This window comes from Phodopus roborovskii, unplaced genomic scaffold (assembly GCF_943737965.1).
Source record: "Phodopus roborovskii unplaced genomic scaffold, PHOROB, whole genome shotgun sequence".
Lineage (NCBI taxonomy): Eukaryota > Metazoa > Chordata > Mammalia > Rodentia > Cricetidae > Phodopus > Phodopus roborovskii.
The window spans coordinates 29,282,981-29,301,505 of NW_026125281.1; the positions used below are offsets into that span (position 1 = coordinate 29,282,981).

The following is an 18,525-nucleotide window of genomic DNA, read 5'->3' on the forward strand; positions in this document are numbered from 1 at the left end:
CCATTGTTATGTTTCTTCCTCTTCCTTTTCTTCTTCTTTCTTCCTCCTCCTCCTCTTCCTTCTTCTTCCTTTCCTCTTTTTTTTTTTTTGTTTTGTTTTGCTCCAGTATGTGGCTCTGTTCTTAATACATTTCAGGTGTTTCAGGTGGGCTCTCCTGGGTTGAGCTGTGGCTGGGTAAAGCCCTGATGCAATCCAATAGGGATTCTTGGGTCATCTGCTGATCTCTCCCCCCACCCCAAGCAGAATGTTACGAGAGCTCTGAGAAGGGTCTCTCAGCCACCAACATTTCCCTTGTCAATAGAGCAGTGACTGAGGCGTGGAGAAAGCAAGATCTTCCATCAGAAAATAACTGGGCTGGGGAGATAACTTAGTGGGTAAGCATGTGTCACACTAGAGCAAGAATCTGAGTTTTGATCCCCCAGAACTCATCTGAAGCCAGATGTTGTAGTATGTGTGTGTGTAGTGTCAGAGCTCCTACAGTGAGCTGGTAGGCTAAGATAGAAGAACCCTTGGTAGATCAGGTACATAGTGGCAAACAAGAGATGTAAGGTAGAAGGTGGAGACTGTCACCTGAGATTGTCCTCTGACCTCTACATACCTGCCGTAGAACATGTATGACCTCTACATACCTGTTGTAGAACATGCATGACATTTACATACCTGCTATAGGACATGCATGTATAGACACACTCACACACAGACACAGACACACACACACACAGTTTTTTAAAAGTTAAAAAAACAGAGATGCAACAATCCTAAGACTGAATGATGCCTACTATGTGTGTTATTTTTGCCTGGGTAGTATATTGCTATTTTCCTGTTATTTGAGTAACTTGCTTAGATTCTGAGGTAAGATGGAAATGATGGAGATTAGTGGACAGTGAGAAACATCTAGGGTTCTAACAAGGAAAACTCTTTCTTCATCAAAAAAGATAATTTGGCTAGGTTCAGATATTGTCCTAGCATAGTATTGCTTGGTTCCAATGAAATGCATAATAGGATTCTCCCTCCCTCCTTCCCTCCCTCTCTCTCTCCTTCCTTCCCTCCTTCCCTCCCTACCTCACTCCTTCCCTTCCTCCATCCCTCTCTCTCCCTCCCTCCATCCCTCCCTTCCTCCCTCTCTCTTCCTTCTTACATTGTTCCCTCCCTCCCCTACTCTCTCCCTCCCTTTCTTCCTCTCTCTTTCCTTGAGATAGGGTCTCATTATGTATCCCTAGTTGGCTTGAAACTCACTGTATAGACCTCAAACTCACAAAAAAAATCTTCCTGTTTATGCCTCCAGAATATGGGGATTGAAGAGATGCACCCCCATGCCTGGCAGTAGATAAAATTTAAAAAGTGGTATCTCTCAGCTTCATTTGTCTTTTCTGGGTTGTTTTCTTGTGTTGCCTCCTATAGAAGTTTCCCCTCTTACTTGGCCTATGAATTGTCATCAAAGGTCCAACTTCCTCAGTTCATACCAGGAAAATAAAAGCACACTGCAAAAAGTTGTTAAGAAAAATAAGAAGTGATCCTGCTTTCAATATACTTGAAGGATAAAATCCACTAATAAAAGATAACCTGGGTATACATAGCAGAGAAAAAATACTATGTAAGGGACCCAAGAGGAGGAACCTCAGTATTCTCAATAACTTGAAAATATTTCTACTTTATAGTTGAGGAATATGACATTAATAGACATTAAATGCTTTATGTCCTGTGTGGCTACATGGATAGAAGTGTGACTGAGCATCAGCTGTGTAGATTGAAAGCACCCATTATCATTGAGAAGAATAAGAGAGAACTCTTTCAAAGGAAGCTGGTGATGAGCCTCGAAGATAAATGGGATTGACAAGATGGAAGTGGGAACCCATGGGTTTCGAAGTGTAGCAATGGAGACAGCGTGCTCTGGGGAACAGAACAGAAAGGAAGAGAGGGATTTCACTGGAGTAAAGGTTGACTTGGGAGCAGAGGATCATGGTCCTTGTCTTCCAGGTTGAGTTTGGACTTTATTTCCTAGCTCCTTTAATAAGCCATTGAAAGTGTTTGTGAAAAGGAATGGTATGGCCTTATAAGATTATATTCATGTGGTATGGGGCACAGACTAAGAAAGGGAGAGTCTGCCTCCAGGAGAGCTAATGTTCACCGAGTTACTCAAAACTGACTCAGAGGATTTTACATCCCCACAATAGTCTTGAGGAACAGGCTCATTTGTGTCTGGCATATAGCGGTCAGGGAACTTTAGGTGTCACCCACCTTTCTTTTGAGGCAGGATTTCTCACTCACCTGATACTCACAAAATAGGCTCAGCTTGCTGACTAACGAACCAGGTTCCATCTCCTCAGAAAGGAGGTTACAAGCACATTCTGTCATGACCATTTTTTTTTAATGTGGGTTGTAGGGATTGAACTTAAGTTGTTATCCTTGCAAAGCAAACACTGTATTGACTAAGATATATCCCAGGCCCTAGGAACACGTACTCCTAATGTTATCTTCTATTACAGACAGGAAACTGTTGAGAGGTTAGGTGATGGTCAGGACAGATAACCAGATGCCAGAATGTAACCTGGGTGCATACAATTCTACTATTCTCTCTTTATGATACAGTAACTGACAACAGGCAGTTTTTGTTTTTTAAATATTTATTTATTATGTACACAGTGTTCTGCCTGTAGGCCAGAAGAGGGCACCAGATCTCATTACAGATGGATGTGAGCCTCTATGTGGTTGCTGGTACTTGAACTAGGATCTCTGAAAGAGCAGCCAATGCTCTTAATCTCCAAGCCATCTCTCCAGACACATTGGAGATATTTTTTTCCTTCTCACTAAATGAATTAAAGAATTTTCACATATGTGAACAATAATTACCACCCTTTTCTCCCTCCAACCTCTCCAAGTCCCTACACTCCATTCCCCCTGAAATACATGGCTTGTTTTTCTTTCATTATTATTGTGACAAATATTTTTGAATAAATACATAAAATCTGCTGAGTCCATTTAGTTTTGGTTATGTGTGTATGTTGGTGTTGGATAACCAAGTAGGGGGCTCCGCCCTGGGGAGCTAATTCTCCTGTTCTCAAGAGTCATTATTTGCCTATAGGTCTTCATCTAGGGGTGGGATTCTATAACATCCCAATCTATGTTGATATATTAATTGTTGTTCAGGTATGGTATAGTCAACCATATTCTGGAGATTTCATGGCCGTAGCTTTCCTGCCACGTCTAGAAGCAGGAGTCCTAGTCCTTTGGCTCTTAACATATTTTTGTCCCCTCTTTTGAGATGTCCCCTGACCTGCAGGTATAGGGTTATATTGTAGATGTACCATGTCAACTGGGACTGGGCATCCCATCATCAATTGTTCTCTACATTTTGGCTAGTTGTGGCTTTCATTTGCTCTCAGTTGCTGCAAAAAGAAGTTTCTATTTATGCTACCCAGTACTTGACAACAGCCCAAAGCACAACTTGGGCAGTTCTTAGTCAAGTGTGATAGTCTATGTGTCAAGGCCTGAACTTAACATCAGTGTTGGTTAAACAGATACATGAGAGCAGTTGTGTGAAACATCCCTGCCAGGGCCTGCCAGGGATGAAGCTTTGACCTTGTATCTTCTCTGTAGTTGAGGTTTCCCAGGGAGGCTGCCATTCTGTGCAAAACAGTTAGCCTGTCCATGGGAGAATCACAGACAGCCTTGCTTCAAACTCCTTAGCCTGGGTTTTTTGTTTGTTTCTAGGCAAATGTATTCGTTTAAGTCTTGTAAACATTGAGGTCTTGGGTGCTTGGTCTAAATTACTTTTGAGATGGTTCTAGCAAACTTCTAGGTATTGGTAAGCATCTGATCTTTTTATTACCAGAGTTGAGAGAAGGAGATTGTCTGGAATTTAGTTGTTGATGAATTACACCTTTTTCTGGGAGCATCCTTATTCCCTTTGTATGTGAGCACACTTCCTTGCTTTGCTACTTTGGGAGTTGTGTCATAGAACATTTGTCTATCTATCATATCTATCTATGTATTGATCTATCCATCCATATCTATCTATCTATCTATCTACTATCATCTATCTATCTATCTACTATCATCTATCTATCTATCTATCTATCTATCTATCATCTGTCATTTTTGGAAAGGGCATGCATGTGTTTTGACCCTGTAACAATTTTTGGTGCATAGTTAAACAACTGCATAAGGAGAATGTGCTTAATGTCCTTGTGATCATATCAGACAATTGGGTCCAGTCTAGTGACCTTTTTATTCCATTTGCTGCAGGTGACAAGAAGTACATCATGGGACCCAAGCTTTCCACTCTCGATGCCACTGTCTTTGGACACTTGGCACAGGCGATGTGGACATTGCCAGGAACAAGACCTGAGCGGCTAATCAAAGGCAAGTACTCACCCCCTTCATATTATAGGAGTTGCTGGGATGGGTGGGTGGGGAACAGCATGGGGAGATGGATGCAGTGAGGATCAGTGACTTCCATGGTTCTGTGTCCCTAACACATAGCTGGTTTTGTATCCACACTTTTCAATGCTTTTGCTCGCTTGGTAGAAACTACCAAGAAAGCAGCAATAAAGAGCCAGTATAATTTAGAACTGGTCCAAACCCAGGAGTGTGAGTGACTTGGATAGGGAAGTTTTCTGTTATAGCTTTGGAACAACCAGGACATCCTTGGCCTTGTCATGTGTAAGTTAAAGTGAGTGTCAGTTCTTTGGGTCTTTGCTGTTGACAGAGCCATATGAACTTCCGCTGGAACTGTTTGACACAGTGTATGTCCTTTAAAAGGCTGGAACTCTAGTGTTGATGCAAGAGTAATCTGAAGTTTTAAAATAAGCAGTGCATTTTACTCTTCCCTCGTCAGTAAATATTCTTCAAGAATATATTTTAATAGTTATATAATATTCTATTGTTTTGCTATATTGTACTTTATGTGGTTTGTATTTTTTTGTATTTATGGGTTGCTTAAGATAGTTTTGCTAACATTCTTTTTTTTGTAAGTTTAAAACGTGTGTGTGTGTGTGTGTGTGTGTGTGTGTGTGTGTGTGTGTGTGGATAACGCGGTAAAATAAGGAAATAAGGATCAGGATAAACAAATAGGCCGAATAGATGTTTATTCAGGGAGAAATAACTTACAACCTAGACAGATGAACACCAGGAAATTCAACCCGATCCTCTCTTGTCTGAGTCACGCCAGAAAGAGAGCACCTTTCCTGGCCCCCTCTGACCTCCTTCCACAGGTCACTCCGCCCATGGCTCCACCCCAATGGGCGTGGTCAGTGCCACAGAACTATCTCACTATGTGTGTGTGAGTGTGTGTGTGTGTGTGTGTGTGTGTGTGTGTGTGTGTGTGTGTGGTGCCTATACATGTATATGGAGGCTGGCAGGTGACATTATCATCTTCCTTCTCATCTTCCACTCTGTTGCCTTTTGAGACAGGCCTGTTACTGAGCCTCATTGACTGGCAAGGCTGGCTGGTCAATAAACACTGCAGATCTATATAGTAAGCTTTCTTGTTGGATCCATTAGTCCACAAATAATGACACAGAGACTTATTATTCATTATGAAAGCTTTTCCTTTAGCTTAGGCTTGCCCCAACTATCTCTTCTAACTTAAATTAATGTTCCCATTAGTTTGTATTCTACCATGAGGCTTGTTACTTATCTGCCCATCCTGCTTCCTCCACATCTGGCTGGCAACTTTGCCTTTGTTCTTCCCAGAGTCCTCTTTGTCCCGGAAGTCCTGCCTAACTAACCTCTCCCTGCCTAGCTATTGACCATTCAGCTCTGTATTAAAGTGATCAGAGAAGGCACCTTGGCAAAGACACATCTTTACAGTGTAAACAAATATTCTGCAACAGATCTGTCTATTCCTGCCATCCATTGCTGGACACACCTTCATGGCTAGCATTTACATGTGTTCTAGGGACCTGAACTCAGACCTCATCCTTACTACCACAGGCTCTTTGCTGACTGAACCATCTCTCCAGCCCCTCTCCCCTTAGTTTAAATCAGTCTACTATAGTGAACATTGTTGTAAATATATACTCATTCTTCTAATTATCCCTGAACCTATATTCCAGCTGAGGATTCCTGTCTCAAAGGACTGATGCTTTGGGTTTGTATGCTTTCTAGGAAGGCCACAATACTTTCTGCTCTCATGAACAATGCCTATAGGCCTCTTCAGTTTAATTCCTTGATTAGGGTAACTGTGATTTGTTTAAAAAATTTAACTATTTTTGTAGTCTGTGTTATTATCAGTGATAGTCTTTGTCCATTTTGTTGGCATATATATATATATATATATATATTATAAAATCATGTGCTGAATGTAATATTTTCTGTTCTTTTTATATTTTGTGTGTGTGTAGTATGTGCACATAACCATGTGGCACATGTGTAGAGGTCAGAAGACAACTTGTAGGAGTTGGTTCACTTTCTATTATGTGGGTTTTGGGGGGTTAAACTCAGGTTTTTAGGTTTGTTAGCAAGTCCTTTTACCTGCTGAGCAATCCCAACAACTTTCATTAAGACATTTTCCATTGTGTGTGTGTGTGTGTGTGCGTGTGTGTGTGTCTGTGTGTGTCTGTGTGTGTGAATCATAGGGCTGTTCACATGCTGTCAAGTGCTCGATTAGATTTTCAAATTAGACAGTAATACATAATGGTTACAAGTTGAATCACAAGAGAACTGGTTAAAAATGTATGAATTTCTCCTTTATCAATATCACTATTAAAATGTTAATAGTGATTACCTGGGATCGATAAGTGCTATATTTTTTCTTTGTGTGTTTATATGCATTCCATCCACAGAGTTGTGATCTTCCAGATTATGTTATTTCCTCTAGAGAAAAATAAACCAGAGTGGTTAGACGCTAACCAACAGCCATCAGTAAAGAAACTAGTGAAATGGCTTTGACAAGAGACTGTAAGAAATAATAATAATAACAATAGCAAGAGATTGTAAGAAATAATAATAATAATAACAAGAGACTGTAAGAAATAATAATAATAACAATAGCAAGAGACTGTAAGAAATAATAATAACAACAACAACAACATGCTGTGAGATAAGCATGGTGCTATGCTGTGAATCTCAGATCCTCAGTGTATGTTGTTGAGTAGAAGAGAGACAGGGGACAGATTATGTAGGGAATGAAAGTTTGTATAAACACTTGAAAGCACATTTTTATAAGGATGTTAAAAATTTTATTGAGAGTGGGGTTAGTAAACAGTCTTTCAGTTTTTTCTTATTAGTGTTTCCTAGTTTTTTCACTAAATATGAATTACACATATAATAAGTGAAATGTTTATATAGCTAAAAAGATAGATAGTCTTATAGTAAAAGATTTGGTCAAATTACTATTTATAATCAACACTGCCATCTGGTGGATCAAAGGCAAAACTCATGTAATTTCTTCATTTTTCTTTTGGAATTTGGAAATGCTTTCAGATACTATTTATAATTGGGTGTACAGCAGTTTAATTTAAATATTTGAAAGAGTGAAAACACAAGTGTTTTTAGATGTGTTTGTAGGCACACTTATCTGCACGGATAATTCTTTTTTTCATCTATTTATTTTGCATCCTGGCCATAGCACCCCCTCCCGGCCTCCTCTCCCAGTCCCTGGCCTCCATCCTTCCTCCCTGTCCCCACTCCCCTCCTCTTCCATCTCCATGCAGGAAAGGGCAGGTCTCCTATGAGGATCAGTAAAGCATGGCATATCAAGTTGCAGTAAAACTAATCACCTCCCCACGTATTAAGGCTGGTTCCAAAAGTTAGCAAAAGAGTCAGAGACAGTTCCTGTTCCCAATATTAGCAGTCCCACAAGAGGACCAAGCTGCACAACTGTAACATATATGTAGAGTGCCTAGGTCAGTCCCATGCAAGCTGACTGGTTGTTGGTTCAGTCGCTGTGAGCCCCTATAAACCCAGGTTAGTTGACTGTGTGAGCCTTCCTGTGGTGTCTTGACCCTCTGGCTTCTACACTCCCTTCCCCCTACTCAGTAGGATTCCTGAACTCCACCCAATGTTTGGCTGTGGGTCTCTGCATCTGCCTCCATCAGTGGCTGAATGACACCTCTCTGATTACAATTGGGCAAGCACCAATCTGGTCACAGGAGATGGCCAATTCAGGTTACTTATCCACTATTGCTAGGAGTCTAAGTTGGGGTCCTTCCCATAGAGAATTTTGGGAGATTTCCTTTGCCATGCTTCAGCCTGACTCCAAAATGTCCCCCCAACCCAGTAGCCCACCCTATTACTCTCATTGTCCATGGTCCCACAACCTGATCGCTCATGCTCCCCCCAACCCCCAGCCCATTCACAAGATCTCTTCTATTTCCTCTTCCCAGGGAGATCTGGGTGTCATCCCAGGAACTCTCCTTGTGACCTAGTCTCTCTGCGTTTTTGGATTATAGAATAGTTGTCCTTTATTTTATAACTAATATCTACTTATGAGTGAGTACATTCCATGTTTGTCTTTATCAGTCTGAGTTACCTCACTAGGATGATTTTTTTTTCTAGTTTGATACATTTGCTTTCAGATTTCCCCCCTCACATGAAGAGGTGTTTTATTAGAGGAAAGGGAATGGGAAAAGGGGGAGGGATGGGGGAAACCAGCCTCTGGGGACAGGAGCAGCAGAAGAGAAAAAGGGGGGATGATAAAGAGGCAGGGAAATGAACAAAGAGAGGTGATGGGAGATGTAATTATGTTTCTCTATTCTATCATCTATCCTATATTTGTGAGCAACTTATCTTTAATCCTAACTAAGGAAAACTAACCATAACTATCTGTCTTCAACTCCATCAACGACCACAGAAGAATAATATATAAACTCTAGACTTGACAGAAAACTCACTGTCTGGTCAGTCACCCGAAGTTCTTCTGTAATGTTCCATCTTCAGCCTATAGGTCATAGTGTGTCTGGCAGACTTCTCAGCAAAGCAGGAAATTTCAAACTGTCCCACCTGTATTGGCAGTTTGTCATTCACTTTTCTTTGTGTCCTGCAGAATGTCTGGCAGACTCTTCCATGAAGCAGGAACCCTATAGCAATGTCCATCTTGTTTTAGCAGTCACTTTCCTGTGGGTTGTGTATGTCCAGTTTATACAGTATAAAGTCAAACAGCCCAGACAAAAGCAGTATCTTGCCCAAATGGCTAGTCTTGTCATATTGGAAGTAAACTCCATAACGAGTTTCTTTGATCTTCATCTTCCTTTCTGATGCAGGCGGTGTTGCCAGGAGCCTCACTATTAAGAAAAACCCTAAACCATTTTAAATGACATATTCTGTAGGTCTTTGAAAGACTATCCATTTGAAATATGTCTCTGTATATCTAGAAAACATAACTAGTTTAACTATAAGTTTTGACTATTATAGTGACTATAATCTGTATTAAATTATACATTATATTTTTAAATGAGCTATATAAACACAACACCTAAACACCTATATGTATTATACAATTGACCTTAAATTTGTATCAATAACTGGAAATCCATTCCAATACAAAGTATGCATTTCTATACCATAATCCCCTTTTTACCTTTAAAAAGAGATTGGTTGTGATCATTAACCATTTATAACAAACCCCATTTAAATGAAAACAAATATTTATAAACAACTTTGAGAATTTGGGAGTCGTTCTTTCCAAACTGCTTCCTGCTGGTAGGGGGAGCTGTCATGGTGATCCTAAGAAGACACAGAAATCCTGGCTGTAGTCTGCAAGGCTGCCTTGTCCCAGCTGTTTTGAATGTTGGGTCACCTGAGACACTGTTTCAGAGGGTCTTGCTTGATCAAACCGTGTTTGTCTAGAAGGAATCTATAGCTTTTCATTTTCTATGGAAACAGAAATAGAAATTCTTTTCCCCAGTAACCTGTCCTTAGACTTGAATTTGGAAGTCAAAGCATTTTAAAAATATATAAACTGGATTAATTGAGCAGTATTGATAATCAAGTGTATTGTAGCAATTGTTGTTCCTTCCTTAGCAATTGAACAATTCAAAGACAACATAATAGCACACGGTATCCAGACTCTCTGTGTATTTTCCATTTTTATGTGGTCTTTTTATTACTCTATTTCTTTTACTTCTATTTTTTCATTTATTGAGACAGGGTTTATCTGTGTAACCTTTGTCTGTCCTGGAATTAACTCTGTATACCAGGTTCGCTTTGAAATCACAGAGATCTGCTTGCCTCTGCCTCTTGAGTGCTTGAATTAAAGGTGTGTGCCACCATACCCAGTTACTCTCTATTTTTTTAAAAAACCATTTTATCCTGTTTCTTTTTCTCTCCCAAGCTTACATATATTTTTAAAACACACTGTAAACCTTTAGAGGTTTTTCTTAATCTGAATCTGTCTTTACTGTAAATCTTTATCTTTTCTTGCCAGGAATCTTTTATATGCTAAACAATATTGCTAAAATGAAAACCACAGCTGTATTAGCTGCCCAGGGTACATTTAGCACCAGTACTGAGAGCTATGCTCACCACTTTGGTGCCATCTTGGAGATGTGGTCATTGCCATTGCCAGCTCTTGCACACACCATTAAGTTATAAGCAGGGTTTGCCTCTTATGCTGAGTCAGGACACATCCCTTAAAGGAGCCGTGCAAATCTCTGCTTGTCTCTAGCAAAACAGAGCCCAACCAAGAAAAATGCTGTTACCAAGAAGCCTTGTTTGTCTCTGTTCTTCTGTTTCTAAAACCCTTTTTTAAGCTTTTGTCCAGTTTTAAGTGAAAGCTCTCGGGCCCCACGTTGCAGGTGCCATTTTGTTACAAGCAGTTTTCCTGCCAGCCTGGCCCCACAGCTGCATTAGCTCCCAAATAACACACAGAGATGCTGTATTAGGTATAAAGCTGATGGCCTGTTACTAGTGTTCCTTACTGGCTAGTTCTGTCTTAAATATTAACCAATTTCTATCTATCTAAGTATTTCCACATGGTCTTATCTTACCAGGGAGAAGATCTGGACCTCTTCTCTTTTAAGTCTTTACATCTTGAATGTACCACATTTTCTTTATCCATTCTTTGGTTGAGGGGCATTTAGGTTGGTTCCAGATTCTGGCTATTACAAGTAAAGCTGTTATGAACATAGTTGAGCTAATATCTTTGTGGTATGATTGAGCATCCTTTGGGTATATAGTGGAGGATTATTCCTCTTGTTCCACATCCTCTCCAGCATGAGCTGTCACTTGTGTTTTGATCTTAGCCATTCTGACAGGTGTAAGATGGAATCTCAGAGTCATTTTGATTTGCATTTCTCTGATGGCTAAAGATGTTGAACATATCCTTAAGGCCATTTGAGATTGTGTGTGTGTGTGTGTGTGTGTGTGTGTGTGTGTGTGTGTGAATTCTCTGTTTAGATCTGCACCTCATTTTTAAATTGGATTATTGCTTGTTGGTATCTAGTTTCTTGGTTTCTTTGTATATTTGGAACTCAGCCCTCTCTCAGATGTGGGGTTGGTGAAGATCTTTTTCCATTTTGTAGGCTGCTGTTTTGTCTTGTTGACTGTGTCCTTTGCCTTACAGAAGCTTCTCAGCTTCATGAGGTCCCATTTATTAATTGTCCATCTTAGTTCCCGTGCTACTGATGTTATGTTCGGGAAGCTGTGTCCTGTGGCAATGTGTTCAAGGCTATTCTCCATTTTCTCTTCTATTAGGTTCAGTGTATGTGGATTTATGTTGAGGCCTTTGATCATCTTGGACTTGAGTTTTCTGTAAAGATGGTTCTTAATGATCTACTTTATGGAAAATATAAGGCATAGTTTTTTATCTTTATTAAGGTTATTTTCATTTCCCCCCTCTTATTGAAAATAGCTTCTTTTCTCATACACTATGTCCTGATTATAGTTTCCCCCTCCCTCTGCTCCTTCCAGTCAGTCTCTTTCCACCTCCCCTACCCTCAGGATCCACTCCCTTTCTGCCTCTCATTAGCAAAGAACAGGCTTCTAAGAGATAACAACCAGACATGACAAAATAAGATATAGTAATAGAAAACAAAAACCATCATATTAAGGCTGGACAAGGCAACATAACAGAAGGCAAAGACCCTAAGAGAAGGGGGGAGAACTGGAGACCCAATCATTCCCATACTCGGGGGTCCCATAAAAGTACCAAACTACAAGCTGTCATATATTCACAGAAGACCTAGTGCAGATGCCTGTAGGCCCTGTGCTTGCTACTCCAGTCTCTGTGAGTTTGTATGAGCCTTGCTTAGTTGATTCATAAGGCCTTGTTCTTAATTGGTCTAAATAGTAAAAGCCTGGAGTCAGATATGGAGGGAAATGCTGAGAGATCAGAGAGAAGGAGCAAACACAGCCACACCTCACCTCCTCAATGTCTCAGGAGAGGAGAAAGCAATCTCCTGTTTCTCCCTGCTTATATCCTGTTTCTGCCCAGCTACGTCCTGTCCTGTCTGTCTGTATAGACCTCCAGACCTCTATGGTTAGCTAGTGGCAAGCTAAATTCTCTGACCCCAGACAGGCTTTATTTGTGCAAGCAAGATATCACCACATTCTCCTGGTGTCCTGCATGCCCTCTGACTCCTACCTTCCTTCCACCCCCTCAGAAGAGGGGTTTCCTGGGCTCTGAGGGGAGGGCTTTCATGGGGACACTCCCTCTAGACTCTCTCCATGTGATGTCTGGCTGTGGTCTCTGCATCTGCTCCCATCTGCTGCCACAGGAAGCTTCTGTGGTATCAACTGAGTAAGGAACTGGTCTGTGATCTGTGAGTATCACAGAATAATACCACTAGGAGTCATTTCAGTGATACTTTTTTTTAACTAATAGTGTTTGATTTTATCCCAGGTCTCAGGATTATCTAGTCTCTGGTTCTTGGTCACCCAAGCTGTGTTAGGTATGGGTTCCATCTTGTGGAGTTCGTCTTAATGTCAAATCAGACATTAGTTGGATACTCCTCTATGTTCTGAGCCACCATCGCCCTGACAAGTCTTACAGTCAGGACAAATTGGAGGTCAAAGGTTTTGTGCCTGGGTTGGCATTTGCAAATTAACTTAAATATGAATGGATAGGCACATCAGTTCTTTTGCTATCCAGGTATGAAGAGATAAAAGATTTCACTAAGCCGGATAGATGGTCAGAGTGTAGCTGCCAGTTTAGGAAAACTGCCCTTCTGCTTCTGGCCATACTTGTTTTTTTCCACTTAGCCTGCCCTCTGAATTTAACTTTTCTTCTTTAAAAACATTTACTGTGTACATAAAAATCCAAATATTTTGACAGTATCTCTGTGGGAAAACCAAATCCAAAAACAGTGCTAATGTCTGCTCCACTTCATTCTTCCACGTCTCCCGGGAGGTCCAGTATCATATCACATATCACAGTATCATATCCCCATATCACAAACAGGGTGGTTTGTGAGTCAAAGCCATTTTCCATTCCCTCCCCCCTCACAGGGGGAAATTGGTAGGTCCATGATCATCTTGTGGAATACTTGGGGTCTGAGGAGGGCCTGCTTCCCAATGCACAGGCCCAGTGCGTCCTCACTGGAAGACGCAGCTATCTGAGCCTTGTTTTGGAGGTTTTAATCCCAGTGATGAAGGCTCACCTTAGCCTCATCACCTCCTGGTATCCCACCTCTCGGCATCTCCTCGCGAGTTCGGATTCGGGGGTGAGGGGGCGGAGGGATGACGATGATGGACGGACATTCAGACCACGTCACTGTTAGGCCACAGCCTTTGAGAACTAACGCTTTCTTCTCCGCCACGCTGCAGGGGAGCTGATCAACCTCGCCATGTACTGTGAGAGGATCAGGAGGAAATTCTGGCCCGAGTGGCATCATGATGATGACAACACCATCTACGAGTCCGAGGAGAGCAGCGAGGGCAGCAAGACTCACACACCCATGCTGGATTTCAGCTTCTACTCAAGGACAGAAACCTTCGAAGACGAAGGGGCAGAGAACAGTTTTTCCAGGACGCCAGACACGGATTTCACGGGACACTCTCTCTTTGATTCTGACGTGGACATGGATGACTACACAGACCACGAACAGTGCAAGTGACGTCCTGCCACTGACCCTTTTCCTTAGGAATTGCCACTCCCTGGGGTCGGTCTGGCTTCCCAGGTAGAAATCCACCTGAGCTGGAGGAGATCTCCAAGCTTGGCTCAGTTTTAACATGCTAACTGGACTATTAACCGCCTTATTTCTTTTTCTTTTTTCTTCTTTCGTTCTTTCTTCCTTCCTTCCTTCCTTTCTTTCTTTTTTTTTTACAAACAAAACACAGAACCATTCAGATGGCTCCGTTTAAAACAGACAAAACAAATATCAGCATGGCACCTGAAATCCATTTTTGTTTTCATTAGAAAACCAATATTGTGTGGGAGAGCAGGTACACGAATGGGTTGTCACTTGCTGCTTTTCAAATGAGGACTTGGGTGTCAGGTGGATTCTTGAACATCTTTCTTCTGCCAGGGGGATGTCATCAGAAAAAATCAGTGTAGGAGACGATGTCCTGTGGCTGCCGTTGTACTGTGTATGTGTACTTGCTGTTGAGATAGAAGTCAAATGAAGTCTACCGATATTCAGTGACAGCAGTTACGTGTGTGGCTCTGAGGGTACTATGCAACAGGAATTTTACCCTAAACCCTGCCAGTGACTAGCTGTGTGATCTGGGGCCGGTCCTTTAACTATTGTGTGCCTCATTTATCCCACCTGTAAAGTGGGGATGATGATACTCTCCACCTACCTACCTCACAGGGGTGTTGTGGGGATTCATGTGGCAGTGTTAGCAAGGCGCTTTAAAGCTCCGGGAAGTGGAGCAACACAAGGGATTTCACTCTTCATTGGGCTTCGCAAATGTTAAGATCTGAGGGCCAAGGACTTCCGTGCAGTCACTTGCCGAGGCTGTGCACATGAAACACAGAGCCCATTAGGACTGTGTCGGTCCTCTTTGTGACTTTGCTGGGAGAACTTTGGAAGTAGCTTTGTAAATCACCATAAGCTAGAGGTGGCCCTCAGCTCTGGGTGTTCTTTCATTGCCAAGGGCTCTGGCATGTGGCTTGGCTGTCTCCTGGGAGTACTAACTTGTCTGTGTTTATTGATTTGGAGAAGATAAAGCACAGGACCATGGCAGGTTAACAGAAGTGAAGGAGAGTATTTGACTTTTGTAGGCAGAAGCTTGTAAACTGACATGACTTTTTGGAGCATGAGGGTGTTCCTTGTGTCTGAGTTCTCTGCAGTGTCCTAATGTATGTACCCTGTCAGGTGTCCCACAGTGGTTGGGTGAGAGCAGGACAGCACTGACACCAAACCCTAGGGCTTCACGATCTCTCATTTCTTCCCATCACCCTTCTCCCTCCCTCGCCCCAGGGCCCCCATACTGGTGGGATTTCCCTGTATTTGTATTTGTCTCTGAAGTTAGCTCTGGATAGCTTAGTTCATTTTCCAGGCAAGTGTGGGGCAATGGTTCTGTGTGTTGGCTGTGGATTTGGGCTGTAAGACTCAACTGTAAACCATTGGTTTTGCTTATGATCTACTGGGTAAAGGTGACTTATAGGGTTGATGAGGCCCCTCCAAGATGGAAGTTTCTGAGACATTAATGTATTTTCCTTGAAAAGTAACCTGTTTTTTTAGTATAGGTGTTCCACAAAAATCTTTAAAGAGTTGTTCATTTTCAAAGAGGCAAAGAGGGAGCATTTTGAAGATGTCTGCCACTTTAGCAGCTGTAGGGCATATGGAAATGGGAAGAATGTGGAACTCTTATGTTAGAAGTCTTTCCTGTAGAAAACTTAGTTATGAATACTTTGTGTGAAAGCCATTCCTATCTGGAGGAACTGTCTGGTGAGTAGTAATAGGGTGGCGAAGGTGTGCATGATTAAGCATGCTTGTGTGTTGGTGTCATGTGGGTGTCCTGTCCATCTCCTGGTGTTCTGAGCACCCGGTGGCAGTCCCACGTGACTAGGGAAACTCCTGAATGGAGCACAGACAGGAAGAATGTGGACCTGACTGGGCACAAGCTTCCTTGCCCACTCCCCTCTCTCAGCTGGAAAGAAACGCTTGACATTTTGCATATAACCAACTTATTCTTCCAGTGTGATGCTTTCTCTTATAAGAAAGTTTTGAGTATGAGTATGTGGGTTAATATCTGATTTCTAACGCATTACTTGGAGGGAAACTCCATGGGTAGGTGGTGTTGTTAAGCTGTAGGGCAATTCATTTCATGCAGGTACTCTTAGAAGGGCCTGGGTACTTGGGCAGTTTACACCTGGGTACTTTGCAGATACAAATTTGAGTAGAACCTGAGAATATACCTCTGTTCTCCACCTCCATGTGGATTATTGAAGCAAAGTTACCAAGATAAAAATCATGGCTATATGGGTGCTTAACGGGAGGGCTTCACCCTTTTACGTACTGCTCAGATTTGAAACCCTGGCCAGTTTGGTGAATTGGTGCTACTTGTAAGGACAATAAGAAAATAGGGTACGTTTTACTCATTTGCTCGTTTTTTTCTTTCTTTCTTTCTGGAAAGTAATTGTGAGGAAGCATATGACCTTTTATGTAACCAGATGCTTCTGATTGGGCAGAAAACCCAAGGACCATGTGTTACTTTTAACCTTTTATTACAGAAACAAAGCTTCCTATATGTCTGCTTCCCACTCCACAGTCAGGAGTGGTGAGCAGTGGTTATGCTTTGGTCCATCGGGACAGTTAAAAGGACAATATACATTTATGCAGAAATAAGGTATGGGGTCAGATTTTACCAATCTGTATCCTATAATCAGTTGTGACCAGTGACAGTGGCCATGGCCACTGTATTATTGATTACAGACTTAGAACTCTTTGCACTAATGTAACTACTGCACAGAGTGTTACAGATGCTGTTTGGAAGTGAGGAAGAGTTGGGAAAGGAAGCACTAGATTTGTTTGCAAGCACAGAACTGAAGAAAGTCTAGGGCATAGCTCTAGAGAGCCCCTTGCAGAAGGGCCACAGCGGTCATTACTGACTTGGTCACACACTGTGTATTTAGAGGAGAAAGACCCACCCCTGGAGTCTTTCCCCTTGCCCTAGAGGGCTCTTGCCATCACAGCATCTTACTTTGTTTTCCTTACTAATTCATGTTCAGAAGAATTGCTCCGTGTTTCAGTACCAGCACACCTGACCGCACTGTGAGTGCTGGATTCCAATTATCTCTCTCTCTCACCTCCCGCCTCCAGCCAGGCTGCTTCAGGCCAGTTCAAGAGACCTCTCCTCAGTGTCTGTCCTATGTGTAGCACTGCTAATCTCTGTGACTCACATCAAATGGATTTTCAAATTCAATACTCCCCTTTTATCTTGAAAAGAACTTGTGTTCATTTAGTCACTCACTAAATATGACCTAAGCATCTCTCTACCTTGTGTCTGACCTTGGGATGAGCAGCTAACAAGGCAGACATGACACTAACGTCAACACACCCTCTTTTGCTTTGATTTTTGTGATAACCTTCACATGCCCAGACTCTTCCCAGATCTCTCGCACACATCACCACTGGAGTAATCTGTGGAAAACAATGTTTGGTCTGTAGGGATATCTATTGCCTCAGGCTGAGGCTTCCTCCTTAGGGCCCGATATTCTCACTTCCTGCTCTTGTGTCCCATGGCTCTACCATGCACCCTCGAGTGCAGCAGACCCATTTATCACTATCTGTGCATGCTCCTGCATTGCAGCTTTGTGTTTCTGGTCATGCTATTCTCTCTGCTGAACTGCCCTACCCTCCGGTCCCATTCACCATCTCTTAAGGCCCAATTTCATCAGTTCCGCATGAAGAAGTCCCAACCTATTATCATCCCCTTTCCTCCAAAAACAAAAACACTTATCGTTTTCTTCCCTGAAGGCTAGATGGGAAAAGCATGCTCAGAAAGTGGGCCACATGCTATAAAGTAATGGGTTTTTATTGTGAGTGTCTGTGCCTCCATTGATAATCTAATGAGAGTCCTAGGCTCTATTCCCAGAAAGGTGCATATATGCAAATATCTAAAATTTAACATATAAATTCAAAGATTTGGAAAGTGGAATTGCTCTTTGATTCCTCAGGGGGTCCACAGACCCAGATGAGGTGGTCTTGTTCTAAAGAGTCTCTAAATATCACTGTTGGTGTTGTTCTTGTCTTTTACACATCCAGGGAGGAGAGAATTGGTATGAGATACGAAAGCCAAAGTGGTATCCATTGTTATCCACACTGAATGTGTGCCGAGGGACAGAGAGGGCAGAAAGAACAGCTGCCTTGCAGTGTTTGAGAAAATATCTTTATCCACAAAGATTTGGGATTTTTGTTTTTATGTGTACTTGTATTTGGGGATGTACGAAGGTACACAAGCCAGGATTGGATCCTGCCCAGCTGGAGACACAGGTGTTAGCAAGAAGTGGGTGCTGGGATTAGAATTCTGGTCCCCACAAACTGGAGAGATGGCTAGGCTATTAAAGGCTAGCCTCTCAACTAAAAGTAAAAGAATGTGGTCCTCATGAATGAACAGCAATCATTGTGAGCCACTGAGCCATCTCCCCAGCTCTGGGTTTGGAATTTTGAAAGTGATATAAAGTTTGTTGTTGTTGTC

The 18,525-nt window shown here is 42.0% G+C and overlaps 1 protein-coding gene across 2 annotated transcripts in view; it reads left to right on the forward strand.

The window, feature by feature from the left end:
* Faxc (failed axon connections homolog, metaxin like GST domain containing) overlaps nt 1-18,525 on the forward strand; it is a 73,766-nt gene that overhangs the window by 54,226 nt on the left and 1,015 nt on the right. Inside the window, exons 5-6 of one of the 2 annotated variants that reach the window (XR_007835374.1) lie at nt 4,246-4,362; nt 13,705-14,057. Coding sequence is in view for 1 of the 2 variants with exons in the window: in XM_051198560.1 (XP_051054517.1) it covers nt 4,246-4,362; nt 13,705-13,994 (407 nt within the window). In the remaining variant the exon portion in view is untranslated. Of the gene's footprint in view, nt 1-4,245; nt 4,363-13,704; nt 14,155-18,525 lie in introns of those variants that run through there. The other variant, XM_051198560.1, reaches the window with a different exon arrangement.